This window comes from Pleurodeles waltl, chromosome 6 (genome assembly GCF_031143425.1).
Source record: "Pleurodeles waltl isolate 20211129_DDA chromosome 6, aPleWal1.hap1.20221129, whole genome shotgun sequence".
Classification (NCBI taxonomy): domain Eukaryota; kingdom Metazoa; phylum Chordata; class Amphibia; order Caudata; family Salamandridae; genus Pleurodeles; species Pleurodeles waltl.
In genome coordinates, this window is record NC_090445.1 from 756,159,605 (window position 1) to 756,174,149 (window position 14,545).

General features: G+C 41.7%; 1 protein-coding gene across 1 annotated transcript in view; it reads right to left on the reverse strand.

The window, feature by feature from the left end:
- PLEKHS1 (pleckstrin homology domain containing S1) overlaps positions 1-14,545 on the reverse strand; it is a 60,337-nt gene that overhangs the window by 26,033 nt on the left and 19,759 nt on the right. Inside the window, exons 7-9 of the mRNA XM_069239324.1 lie at positions 11,477-11,572; positions 9,274-9,357; positions 8,618-8,734 (exon numbers count right to left, since the gene is read on the reverse strand). Coding sequence (XP_069095425.1) covers positions 8,618-8,734; positions 9,274-9,357; positions 11,477-11,572 — 297 coding nt within the window. The remainder of the gene's footprint in view (positions 1-8,617; positions 8,735-9,273; positions 9,358-11,476; positions 11,573-14,545) is intronic.

Sequence of the window (14,545 nt, forward strand, 5' to 3'; positions counted from 1 at the left end):
ATATGACTTGTCATGTATATTCCTTATATATGTATGACATCCTACTTCCTTCCTGAACTAGGGTCACACTAAACATACCTCTTATTAGATGAAAATAAAGCAGTGCATGAAATTCACTGTCATCTGTTAGTGTTGTGTGAGTATGAATGACTGAACCCTTTTGGCTCCTGAAGGATTCCGCAAGAGCTGTGACGTAAGTTTTAAAACATGCTAAAAAGTGATAAAGTGCAAGCAGGTTTAGAATGTTGAGGTCTTGTGTACATGCAGACAAATAAAGATATATAATACATAGCTCTATGTGTGGTGTAGGCATTGGTGGGTACCCAGGCTGGGGAAGACGCTACAACTGGTGACAAGATAGGGGATAAGTCTGCTCTCCCAGAGAGTTTGCTGTGGTCCAAGAAAACTGCTTTTGTGTGCCATGTGTGCCTCAGTCGAAGTACATAATGGATGTGTGCAGTATGTGGAGTCACAGCGGAACTCCAGTCAGTGTGAAGTGTTTGAAGAGAAAGAAATCTGCCCTGAGCAGTCTACACATCTTTGGCGAAGAACCTGGTGACAAGGCCATAAAGAGAGATACTGGACTACTAAACAAAATAAAGCTACACCATGCACGGAGCGTTAATGCTGAAAGCGAATGCAGTCAGGTTTTGAAAGTGCAGCAAATAGTGACAGCAAATTACACAATAACTCTGCGATCGAAATCGCTGCAAAGCAGAGATCAACCAGGTGTCAAAAAGCACAAAAGAAAGCCTGAAACCCCCAAAAATTCAGATGCAAAAAAATGTCATCTGCTTACCAGAACCAATTAAAGAGAGTCATCATACTGCAGCACTGGGAAGTGGCCCAAGGAGAAGTGCCTAGGTTTGCGCTTACGGAGCCGTCTATACCTGAAGCAGTGATTGGAACCATAGAAGGCTGTTCTTTCAATGGAGACCAAGAAAGAAGTCACAGTATCACAGACTGGCCAAGAAGAGCCAGAGGCCAGCACGTCACAGGGCCTGACTGATGGTATGATTGAAACAGGTCCTGATGGACAGCAGATGAAGCTGGAGAGAACTCCATTATCAATGTCACTTAATTTATAAATGGTTATAATGCTGCCACATTCCTAAAACCACCACCACCATTTGATACCACCAAAAAGTAAAATATTGACAATGGATGGACTGCTTTGATAGAGACATTTGATGATTTAATTGATGCACTAAAATAAACAGATATCAAGAAAATGATCAAATACTTGCAGAATCTTGCTGGTGAAGGTGTAAAAGAAGTCATAAGGAAAATGCTACAAGCTGATGAAGTTACGTACTGTCAAATTAAAGAAGCCTTGAATCTCAAATTCAATCCAATGCCGAATGTAGAATGTAGATTACAAAAGGTACATTTTCAGTGAAGAATGACAAAGAGTTGGTGAAACCATAGACAAATTTATGGAGAGAATGGATACACTCATGAAACACTGTAAGTTCAATGAATGCAATGATGAGGAAGCAATACGTCATAAAATTATTGTCAGAATCTTTCAGAAGACGAATGCTGAGAGAAGCTCTTAGTCTGGAGCTAGGTCTTATGGCTGCCAGAGCTGAAGAGCCTGCAGATCTATAAGATGCTGATGTGGAGCTGGAGGTGCCTAAAGTGAGGCAGTCATGAACATGAAATGCAAGCAGAAACATAAAGCTGAAGAACACAAAGTGGTGTCTCCACAGAAAAAGAAGTTGTGTTTCAGGTGTAGATTGTCAATTTCATCCAAAGGTGAATGTCCCACCATTGAACAGATGTGCAAAGGCTGTGGAAAGGAGAACCAGTTTGTAACGGTTTGCAAGGAGAAGGAAAAAATAAGTGCATCACGACAAAAATAAAAAAATGGCAGACTGAACGTTCCAGAAGCAACATTTGATGCACATCCACAAGGCCAAACGACAATATCAATTGAGACAAATTGACTCCAAACAAAGTCGATCGTCACCCAAATCATTGTTAAAACGGCTATCAGTATTACTATCCAGTGTAAGTGTAGAAGATGATTGTGTAATGTCAATGTTTACCTTGGAAAAAAATGCATATGTTGGACTGGCCGCATGTGAAGAAAAATACCAGTCAAAGGAAAGTCACCCAAACACTATCCAAAGATTGCACTAAAAATAAATTGTTGCTCAATACCTTTCATTATCAACAGTGGTGCGTTGATAAATATTATGCCTGAGGAATTAACTATCTCCATGTCTGCGACTGACGCCATTGAAAACTAAAGTGTAAAAATGGGCTGCATCAACACCATTGAAAAGTAAAGGTTGATTTGTAGTGACGATGAAACACAAAAGACAAACGCACATGCATCCATTCATGTACTTCAAGGTACGGTGTTGAGTGTCTGTTTACCCAGTTTCATCACAGCTGCTGATATGGGAGTGATCTCAGTGAGCTACAGCATAAATGCTCATCATGAAATAGAAAGCCAGTTTCCTTAGTTGTTTCATGGGTTAGGAAAACTAAAGACTGTGAAAATAGAATTGCATAATAGTGAGGACACCTGTCTAGTTGCTCAAAGACACAGGTGAATTGCATTTAATTTACAAGAAGCTGTTGTAAAGGAAATGTAATCATTATTTAAACATGAAATCAGTGAGCGTTCTACTGGTCCGATGCCATGGGTTTTTCCCATAGTGGTAGTACCTGTTAGACTTGACATCCTTAGTGTGGATTCCCCTGTCTTTTTGTCTCCTGTATATTTGACTCTGTGCTGTATTTCATTTTTGCTGGTTTTGGTACTCTGGGCACTTTATTACTGTTGATGAGTACTAAAGTGCAAGTGTCTCTGTGTAAATTGTGGTTATGATCAGCTATCTATGATTGGAATATCTGACTTACTAGTAAGTCCCTAGTATAGTGCACCATGTGTGCCCAGGGCCTGTAAATCAAATGCGTCTAGGGAGCCTGCAGCACTGATTGTGCCACCCACATGAGTAGCCCTGTAAACATGTCTCAGACCTGCCATCGTAGTGTGTGCAGTTTTAAACTGCCATGTCGATCTGGCAAGGACCAAACATTCCCTTTTAGTACACGTAAGGCACCCCTAAGGTAGGCCTAAGGTAGGCCCAAGGTAGCCTCATGGGCAGGGTGCAGTGTATTTAAAAGGTAGAACATCTACTAGTGTATTTTACATGTCCTGGTAGTGAAATACTGCCAAATTCAGTTTTCAGTATGGCAAGGCCTATCCCTCCCAGAGGTTAACATGGAGTTTGCCTTGAAATATCTCTCAAGTGTATTTTCCCATTGAGAGCAGATTGAGATTTGAAGTTTGGGGTCTCTAAACCCACAATTTAAAAACACATCTTTTAGTGAAGGTGGTTTTTAAATTGTGTGTATAAAAATGCCACTTTTAGAAAGTGGGTATTTGCTTGCTTAACCATTATGTGCCTCTGCCTGAAAGTGAAATACATGTCTGGATCAGGATGACAGTTGGCCTGGTTGTGAATTCACTCTAGGCAGTCACACAAAGGTAGCTGAGGTGTGCCCTTAATATCCTGATGGGTCTTCCTGGGCTAGAGTGGTGGAGGAGCTGACAATTGCACCTGAATAGGGCTCTAACTGCCCTTACCCAATACAGTTTCAAACCCCCTAGAGTTTGTCTGGGACCAGGGAAGGAATTACAGGGTCTTGTGCACTAAAAAGACTTTCCTTTGGAGTTTTCCTACTTCAAAGGCATATATTAGTATGTATTGGACCGAAAACCCCAGATTTGTATAACACTTCCGGATCAAGAGGCGACTCTTCCAAGAAGAAGAGATGAAGATATGTGAGGAGGATTACTGCCCTTTTGCTGTGTGTGCTTTGCTGGATTTGCCTGCAGTTGCTGCTTCTTCTTTGGAAAGGACAAACACTGGACTTTGCTGTGCATCCTGCTTGTGAAGTTTCTCCAAGGGTTTGGACTGAGCTTGCCTCCTGTTAAGAAGTTTCAGGGACATCAAAGACTTCACCTGCCAGCCCCTGGGTTCTCTTTCTGAAGACCCTGACTTGCCGAGAGGTGCCCACTCCAGTTCTTGGGCCCTTGGGAGTAAAGTCTGGCAGAAAAAGAAGAAGAACCAGGCACACCAACTCCAGCTCTACTGGCACCCGGAGTCGCGGTCTCCACTGAAGTGCAATGACCACGACTGACGCTGCCACAGCACCTCTGAAGTCCCGCAACATTGCGAGTCCTGAGTACTGTGTCAACGACATCCTTGACACCCGAGTCCGTTGTGTTGCCTTTGGCCCCATGGTGTGACGGCAACAATGTGAAGTCGCCTCATCATGTCTTGAACCACTGGACTCTACCCCGTCAGATCATAAGGAACCGATGGCTTGCTGCCAACGCCGCCTCACCTTCACTGCCTCCCCAATGGACCGATGCCTCACCTCCCATGCGTAGCAGTAAAGAACCATTGCCTCTCATCCTGCATAGCAATATGGAACTGACACCACACCGGCTCCAGCAACACCTCACCTTCCCGACTCCATGCCATGTCTTTGACTCTGCCTCATTTCTAAGGTACTGTACCTGGGGTCCGTGTGATTCCATGACTGGCGTCGCCTGCCCTTGCCAATGGCGTCAAACCGTTGTGAGTGACTCTGTCACAGCGCCGTTATAGCACTAGTTGGAACTATTTTGTTTTTGACTGCTTTTACTGGGATTTATTCTTTCAAAATCCACATCTTTGCTTGTGTATGTTGGATTGTTGTTGTTTTGGTCTTGTTTTACTTAGATAAATATTGGCTTTTTTTCTAAATTGGTGTGGTGTCCATTTGTAGTGTTTTCACTGTGTTACTGTGTATAGGTACAAAAACCTAACACATTGCCTCTGAGATAAGCCTGACTGCTTGTGCCAAGCTACCAAGGGGGCAAGCAGAGGTTATCTTAGGAGTGTAACTTCCTTAGCCTGACTAGAGTGAGGGTCCCTACTAGGACACAGTGTAAACTGACTGCCAACAAGAGACCCCCATTTCTTACCCAAAAAGGACAGTGAAGGAGCTGTACAGATATGCATGAATACACGTGAAGCGATCTAGGCAATTGAAAGAGAACAACATCCAGGTCTGCACACTGCTGACATGATAACATAATTGAATGGTGCAAAGGTCTTCTCTTGCCTTGATTTAAATAAAGGATATCATCAGTTGGAACTCGAGGAGAATTGCAGGTACATTACAACCTTTTCTACACATACTGTCCTATTTCGATACAAAAGACTACGTTTTGGTATGTCATCAGCTGCTGAGATTTTTTAAGATGTCATTTGACGTATCATACAGCCTGTCATGAATACTTTCAACTATAGCAATGACATATTAGTTTTGGGGGTACACAGAAAGAGCGCTATAAAGCTCTCAGGCAAGTGTATCATTTAATTGTTGTTGCAGGTTAATGTTGAATGATGACATATGTGAATTCAATAAGACAAAGCTAAACTTCTTTGGCCACATCTTTTCTGATGGGGGCATGACACCAGATCCAGCTAAAGTGCAAGCGTTGTCTATTGCCAGTCCCCCACAAGATGTTTCCATATTATGGTTATTTCATGGCATGGCCAGTTCTTATTCCAGATACACATGACACTTTGCCACTGTGATTGCTCCAACGAGAAACCTGACAAACAAGAATGTTTGATTTTACTGGTCACATGAATGCAAGCAAATCTTTAAGAGAATTAAACAACCTATTGAGAAAACTGCAGCCAAGGCATATTTTAAGCCAAAGTACCATACAGAAGTTGTTGTAGACGCTGGCCTAGGTACAATCCTTGCACATCACAGCGTCACCCAAATGCTCGAAGACATATTGTGGCATATGCAAGCAAAGGTATGTCCCAAAATGAACATGCTTATTTGCAACCTGAAAAACAATGTTCAGCAGTGGTATAGGATTGTGAACATTTCCACGCATTCCGCAACAGAAAATCTTTCACATGTGTGACAGTTCATCAAGCTTTCCTGAGCATCTTTGGCAATCCAAAGGCCCAGATGCTTCCTCGCATTGAACGTTGGGGTCTATGATTACAAGAGTACAACTACATGCTTGTGAAATGCCCAGGGAAAGATCAAAACCCTGCTGACTTTTTCCTCCAGAGTGCCTATACAGTGCCAAGGTACCCCTACTAAGACAGCTGAATCCTACATAAACTTTATTATGAAATCAAACACACCAGCTGCAATTTCGCTGGAACAAATTGTCACTGTCATGAGTCAAAATAGTGACGTGTTAAAGCAAAAAGACATTATTACACATCAGTCATGGAACCAACATACTCAACTTCTTACCAGTGACAGTGAATACCAGAAGTTTAAAAATGTCAAAGATGAATTGTCAGTGACATAAGAAGTAATTATCCTGTGGGGTTCAAGAATTGTCATTCCGGAGAGTCTTTAACAATAGATAATTAAAGAGGCCCATGAAGGACATTGTGGAATGGTTGCCACAAAACAAACTCTCCAAGATCAAGTTTGGTTTCCTCATCTAGATGAAAGAGTTGAAAAAGAGTTGAAGGCCTGCCATCTATGTAACTGCCTATCGTCGAAAACCACTCAATACTTCTTAAACATGTCATAGTTGCCAAAGCATGCCTGGGAATGAATTGCTGTTGACATTTTTGGTCCTCTTGACACTTGGCATCACCTGATGGCGACTGTTGATGAATACTCTTGTTTTCCACTGATAGAGGATCTCTCATCTCTCACTCAAGAAAGAGTCATTGAAAAATTAGATGGCTTCTTTGCAACATTGAGAAAATTCTTGTGATTTTAAACTATGACAATGGCCCACCTTTTAACAGTTGAGACTTCAGAGACTTTCTCAATCATCTAAAAGTGAAGCACCAGAAGAGCACACCTCTTTGGCCACAGGCAAATGGCCTTATTGAACATTTCCCGAGTACCTCAAAGAACACAGTTCAGCTTGCTGCAATGGAAAAGCTCGACCTCAAGGCTGTCTTGAATTCCACCCTATGAGCTTACAGTTCAACACCTTACTCAACCACGGGTGAAAGCCCTACAACTTTGATGTTCAGGAGAGCAATGACGACCAGGTTACCTCAATGGACCAACACAAGATCAAGAACTGAGGAAGAAACCCATATAAAAGACTTGAATTGTAAACAGAAAGTGAAACCTATGCAGGCAAGAGACAACATGCAAAAGACATGGGGGGGTCATTCTAAGTCTGGCGGGCGGCGGAGGCCGCCCGCCAGACTTCCCCCCTCCAAAATACCGCTCCGCGGTCGCAAGACCGCTGAGGGTATTTTGGCTTTTGCACTGGGCTGGCGGGCGACCGCCAAAAGGCCGCCCGCCAGCCCAGTGCAAAAACCCTTCCCACTAGGACGCCGGCTCAGAATTGAGCCGGCGGAGTGGGAAGGTGCGACGGGTGCAGTGGCACCCGTCGCGTATTTCAGTGTCTGCAATGCAGACACTGAAATACAAAGTGGGGCCCTCTTACGGGGGCCCCTACAGTGCCCATGCCATTGGCATGGGCACTGCAGGGGCCCCCAGGGGCCCCACGACAACCCATACCGCCATCCTGTTCCCGGCGGGAGAACCGCCAGGAACAGGATGGCGGTATGGGCTGTCAGAATCCCCCATGGCGGCGCAGCAAGCTGCGCCGCCATGGGGGATTCCCTTGGGCAGCGGAAAACCGGCGGGAGACCGCCGGTTTTCCTCTTCTGACCGCGGCTGAACCGCCGCGGTCAGAATGCCCTGCGGGGCACCGCCAGCCTGTTGGCGGTGCTCCCGCCAACCCTGGCCCCGGCGGTAAGGAACCGCCGGGGTCAGAATCACCCCCATGGTCTTCACAAGAGGTGAATGAGTGCTGGTCCGTCAGTTGAGAAAATGTAAGTCTGATGCTTCATTTGATGCTGAGCCATTCAATATCATAACCAGCAAAGGACAAATGTCCTGGGAAATCCACTGCATGAGATTCCTCGCATTTTAGACATGTGTCTCATCAGTCATCAGATACTGATGTCAACGTAGAGCCAGGCAAGGACCATTGGCAAACCCCAGACTGCTGTTGTTCCTACATTGTCAATTCAGATCATGGACACTCCTGTTGCTGATTGTCAGTTTCCGAACACACGATTGGGAGAAGTAATCAGAGCTCCACAAAAGCATATTGAAGAACTATGATTGTGTATATTTTTGCAAATAAATTGAATTTTTTTATTTAACAGAGGTGGGAGATATAGCGTTGTGTAAGTGTGAATGACAGAATCCTTTTGGCTCTTGAAGGGCTTTGTAGAGTTGTGACGTAAGTGTTAGAATGCAGTGAAGTGAACGCAGGTTTACATAATTGAGTTCGCTGTTACATGCAGGCGAATAAAGACATGTAATAAATAGCTTTGTGTGTGGAGTAGTCATTGGCGGGTACCCAGGCTGGAGAAGATGCTACAATCTGTATTTCTATTTTTCCAGTGTTTTGTTTTCTTTTTCCTTCCTGCACACATCTATAACAATACTTAGCTTGGCAGCGACTTGCTCTCACATGTTATTGGAGTATTTTCACTGATTTTGCTTTAGTTCTAGTAACATTTTGTGGGGTTTCCCCTAGTAAAAAAAGATCTTGACTAAGTGAAGTGGGAACACTTACTATGTATCTTAGTATTGATCTTGGGATGTCATAGATGCCTCCATCGGGTGAATCATTTTCTTCCTCAAATGGATTGCTTTCTTCAGGCTTATTGTGACGGTGATATTGTGAGTAGCCCTGTTAGAAGAAAACAAGAATATTTTGTGAACCAAATGCTCAAGCATTGTCTAGAAGCATGACACAGCGTCAATGTTCAGGCAGCATTTCTGGTTAAAATAGGCCCTAAATCCAGCCTTTTGCCCCAGTAAGTTAGAATCATTTTTTATTCTCTATCAGAGAGAAAACAGCTCCCGATTCTAGGATGATGATAGAAGCCACGCATGCTGTCATCAGGGTCACTTGTGGTAACGTAGGAAGACCCCTTTTTCAGTGGGGAAAAGTCTTCTTAATTTCAGCTTACCACTTAACATCGTAGTCAAAAGACCACATATTCTAACAGCAGGTAAGTGATTTAACAAGAATCGGAAATCTCTCTGCCAGCACCAGTAGTTTTCAGCATATTCTAATATGCGGGAATAAGTCTGTTTGGTAAGTTCACACACACAACTCTATAGACATTTCCTACGGAAGGGGCCTTAGAGGAGAATCAACTGACTACAATACGAGGCCACAGGAAATGTTTGCACCATAATCATTAGACAGAAAATGAGACATACTGGCGATGTGGACTTTGTTCTTTCAGTGCTGGTGGGATAATTGCAGGGATCCGAATTTGGCCTTGGACCGCTGACTTGTGTTCCCTAAGGGTAGAAAATGTAAAGAATGTTATTGGTATGATATGCGACAACAAACATACATCGTGTCCCTTTCAGCAAGTGATATGTTTGTTTCTCCCGACAAGAAGAGACATTGTGACAAAACTTGGGTGCTGATTTGGGCTAAACGTTGGGAGAACGTGGAAACAATCGAGTGCAACAGGGACACGGAAAACGTATCTTTAGGACATTTTTGAAATTTTTCATCAATCTGCTTCATTATTTTAGGAGTCCTTTTTTTCATCCTGAAGAACAATAATGAAAGCCAGACAGGCCTCACCTGTGTAAATTAAATGTCTCGAGCAATATTTGGAACAATCACTTGGCATTTACCAAATAGATTCCATCCTAGACAACAAACTCTCAGTCCAACCAGTGCACCTTCAGTGTTTACTGCATGATTCCATTTCATGCCACTAAATTTGTCTCCCTTCTAATGTATTTAAATCTGTAAATGTACATTACAACACTGAGCTATTGCAGTACACAACCATTCAGAGAGAGCAAAGGATGCAAGGTAAAATAGTTCAGGATCTTAATGTGTCTGCAGCCCATTTGTTCATATAATCTTCCTTTCAGCCTCAAAAGATCACTGTGTACCATTCACTTGGGTTATAATAAAATCCAAGGGTTATATTCTCAGTAGCAATCCAGTGTGCAGCATTTACTGTAAATAGATAATTATATCCTCTTTCAAAGGCATTATAAATAAGGCTGCACGTTTCCGATTTTTACTACTTTTTACACTTTAATTCTGATGGAAAGCAACATGCTTGTCACTCCATATCTATTTTTGTAAAAGAAAGGTACGAGCAATTGATCTTTTTTGCGTTTCTCTCCATGTGTCAGCCATGATTAGTAGTCCAAAAGCTGTGCATATTGCGTGCATGGGGATTAAAAAGTGATAAAAGTTCCTCATGAAGCTGTAATAGCTTCAGATGAGTACAGGTTGTAATAGACAATGCTGAATCTTTGAGGTGAGTCTGTTGTTTTATTCTATTTGGCTACAAAATACAAATCGAAAACTATCAATTAAATAAATGTCATAGTATACTAGTTCACACTTGTTTTTTCATGACGAAAAATAAATATGGATAAATACCCCAAAATTGGCTAAAAGTAAATATGGATAGACACAGACGTAAATCTCACAAAATACATACCATGAAACTATAAGTTTTACTTTTAAAAGTTTGTGAATCTGTAGAACAAACTAGAAATTATTCCCAGTGACCTTTTTCTGTTTGGATTCCTGCTGTAATGTGTATGGATGTACAGATAGAACCAGCGTTCCAAAATCAACGTAAGGGGCTCATTATGTCCAAAGTATTCCGTTTTGTGTGGATCATTAATATTAAGTGCAGAATATCGTGGGACACTATCGTGGGAATATCGTAGACAAAATATCAATGGACAAAGTAGGTCGAACGGTAAATATGTGCACATTTTCTATACTTAACTCCGCACCTCTGTACCTTCAAGATATGTCTATCTTCAAGGTACATATATCAGGCGTTAAGAATAGTAAACCTATATTTCCCTATATGCATTTACCTTTCGATAGTGTGGCCCTTGATATTTTATCTACGATATTAGTGTGCCATTATATTCTTGTAGCTAGGTATTCCAGAGAACAATCATTCATAATAATACTCAGTTCGAGAGATATTGTTTTCTTCTATCAGATCAGTGTAAGCACTAAAATGATACATTATATGTTTGTGTCCTAATGCAAGCAAGGATTGCGGGCTCTATAGAACCAGTTGGGTAGTAAAAGATACATATTTGGGGTGCAGTGGGCACCTCACACCCCTCTAACCCAATACTACTGCACCAGCTGCACCATTAACAGCTAAATCTATGGTTGTTGCCGGAAAATAAAAAAAATCACTACATAAATATATTACACATAACGAAACTAGGCTCCCTATAGGTACACTTTTTATACAATTAGATAGGTGAATCGCCATGTCATATTTTATCTTTGTTTTCTACTTTAAAGACTCTGAGAGAACACAAAGCAGGTCATACAGTTAAAGGATTTTTCTTCAATCACTTTGCTTATTGAAGAATTAACATGCAACAAATGAGCGATTAACCTTACCTCAGGCTCATCACTAGTCCTGGCACTGCTGATTAGTGGTCCCGAACTGGAAGGTGGCAAGGAAATTGATCGAACTCTAGCGTCTTCCCTTGGAGTCTGAAAATGAAATTATAGAATAACTCAGGAAATACATTGAAATACAAAGTTTAACTAAACACGTTTAGAGTTTCAAGACACAATTATTGCTAGAAACAAGAAACTTAACAATAGATGAGGTCTATCAAATAAGATACAGCTTCTAGAAATTCCAGTCAACCGGCACTTCCTGACCCCCATGCAAGGTTGATTCTCATAGCAGTCAAAATGAATACTTTTCGTTTTTTTAAGTCACTGCACATTTACTTGATAATTAATCCTCTTATTAATATGTACAAACACAGCACTCGCTCACTTTTTCGTCTGAGGGACACATTTCATTCACGTTTCATTCATATCACAGAGGAGGAATCCAACCTTCACGAGCACAGTTTATGGCACTGCCCTATATTTTTGGGCCCCGGGCTATACAACAAAGTGGCTGCAAATGTCTGTTCAGTAATAGCCACTGTGCCTTATAATTTCAAGGGGGCGTTCCCTTATTTGCTTGGGAGTGGCCCTATGCAATGAGGCAACGCCCCAGCACGTGCAGTGCATTAAAAAGGTGGGCATAGCATCTAATAGGCGCTTGTGGTGCACGCTTTGTGAATAATAATTTGAGATGAGAAAGAGATGCAAACCATTTTGTATTTAGGTGGAATTAGGAAAATGACTTTAAGCATGTGATTAGGAGAAAAGACGTATTTGTTTTATTTCTTTTATTTACCATCATGAAAGCTATGCGAGCCTATTTATGCTGCTCTGAGGGCTAACAGAAATATTTTGAAATTGACACTAAACTTGCTTTAGTAAAAATCGAGAAGATAGGCTACGTTTTAATCCTGGCAGGCCAACTCGGCCTAACATTATTCTCAAATTAATAGAATGAGTACAATTAAGTTGGGTAACAATAGCACCTGTTATTTAAGCACGTTTTTGGCATCTGGGTTAGTGCAATGAAAATGATCATTATTAATGCTGTGCTTACAACAAGATCTGTCTTGTTTAATAATTCAAATTTATCATGTACTGCACTCTGTACTGGGGATCCTTGGAAGGAATATGGCATTGCATATATGTTTGGATGGGGAAAGTTCCACAGTTACAGCAGACAATAAATATGCATGATGATAAGTTAATGGTTTCTTTTAGAGGTGTGGTAAATTTGCGTCTTTGGCACATATATTTATGACTCCAAAGTTTGGGAAAAGTATGCACACTTATGTGTAATTACCAGAAATGCAAATCCATCATTCATTTAACTGTATATTAGCACAAAAGAGTGACCGCGTAAATTTTTGACACAAGGACACGTTTTGTGGTGAAAAATAGCATGAAAAACACAGATGGCTCGAGCAACAGCCTCTCATATTCTGGTCGTTGGCGTTATTCCTGCTTGCTCCCTCGCTTTTAACTATTACAGTGAAGTATACATAATTACGGAACATGGCGTGATTTCAGAACTCTGTGTAACACATAATTACCGAAATATACTATCATAATTGTAAATTTTGCCTGGCCTAGATGCCTCATTGTGTCTCCGACAAGCAACTCCCTGCTAAGTAATAGAAGATCTGGAACTGGAAAGAGGGAGCAAAAGTGCAGGGCATTAAGCTGCATTGCTGGGACGTGAAAAGCACGTTATAGATCTAAGTCCATCTATCATGTCTTTGCCGGCATGGTAAAGCTTTTGCATTGCCAGGTATAATTCTCACACTTCAGTCACTGGCTATGTATCAAAGGAAAGAGCAAGTCCAAGATGTGGAGTGATAAAGACCAGAAGAGCAGATCTCCATAACTTTCAGATGTTGTGGAATTAGGAAATTGCAATTAAGGAAAGCCCATCCCATTTGTGAGGGTGGAGCAGTTTTGCATTTGCTATTTTGGGCCCCCATGATGCACCTCAAAAATAGGGGTGCACGTGTAGAGCACACACATGGACATGTGTGTGCTCAATTGCACTTTACAAAAGCATCTTTGGATGCTTTCTTTAAATTGCACATGGTTACCTTCGTCTTGAATTCAATGGTAATTGCATTTCCTGAATGGCCAATATCCATTTAGGAAATGCTTTGTACATCTGAATAGCAATCGTTATAGGTAATCCCTACTTGCGACTTCCACATTAGAGGATTGCAAACTGCAATTTCTAGTGGGTAGAAATCACAATTTGCGATTCCCTGAAGGGCTTTGTACATCTGAAAAGCCCATATAGAATTCCTCAACGGCCCAAAATAGTGATTCGGACCCTTAAGAAATGCTAAATGGCTTTGTGCATCTGGCCCTCAATGTGATAAGGCTTTACTGTTGAACTAGTTAACAGAAGGTGGCCTAGGGCAACCATCCTCTTTTAACCCAGATTAAAGAATCAAAAGAAAGATTGACCCGACTGCATATCGTGCCTAATGTTAAAAGAAACAACAGCCAAGAAATATTTTCTTTGTGCTATTTTCTATACATTTTGGGAGCACGCTTAGTTCTGACTCCAGCACAAAAACAAGACAAGTTCTGAAGGTAAGCTAAAAACAGCCAGTTTTTTTAAAACCTTCCGGAACTTAAGTTTCCAAGGAACAAACCCAGTCTTAACTGGAGAGCATTCCAAGTCACCCTAGAGGCAAAGGCGCGGCAACCTTGACGTGAACTTTAGATTGTTGGAACGCAACACAGAAAGCCATTCATCAAGAGAAGTGGGTGAGTTGGAACATAATGTGTAAACAAATATCGGAGAGGCCGGTATTGTGAAGAACTTTTAAGCAAATAATAAGGCTTTGAGATAGAACCTGTTTATAAACGGGAAGCCAGTTTAAACCGCTAAGCTGGCATGAGACTAGGGATGTGTGGGGTACTTTAAGTAAGAGTCTGCCAGAGCCATTTTGACTGGTTGTAGAAGATGAGAGGTAGGGGTGGAGAAGCCTAGGTATAAGTAATTCGTGTAATCACGCCTCATCCCCCACAACACAATGGATAACATTAAAATGTGTATCTTGGGGAAGA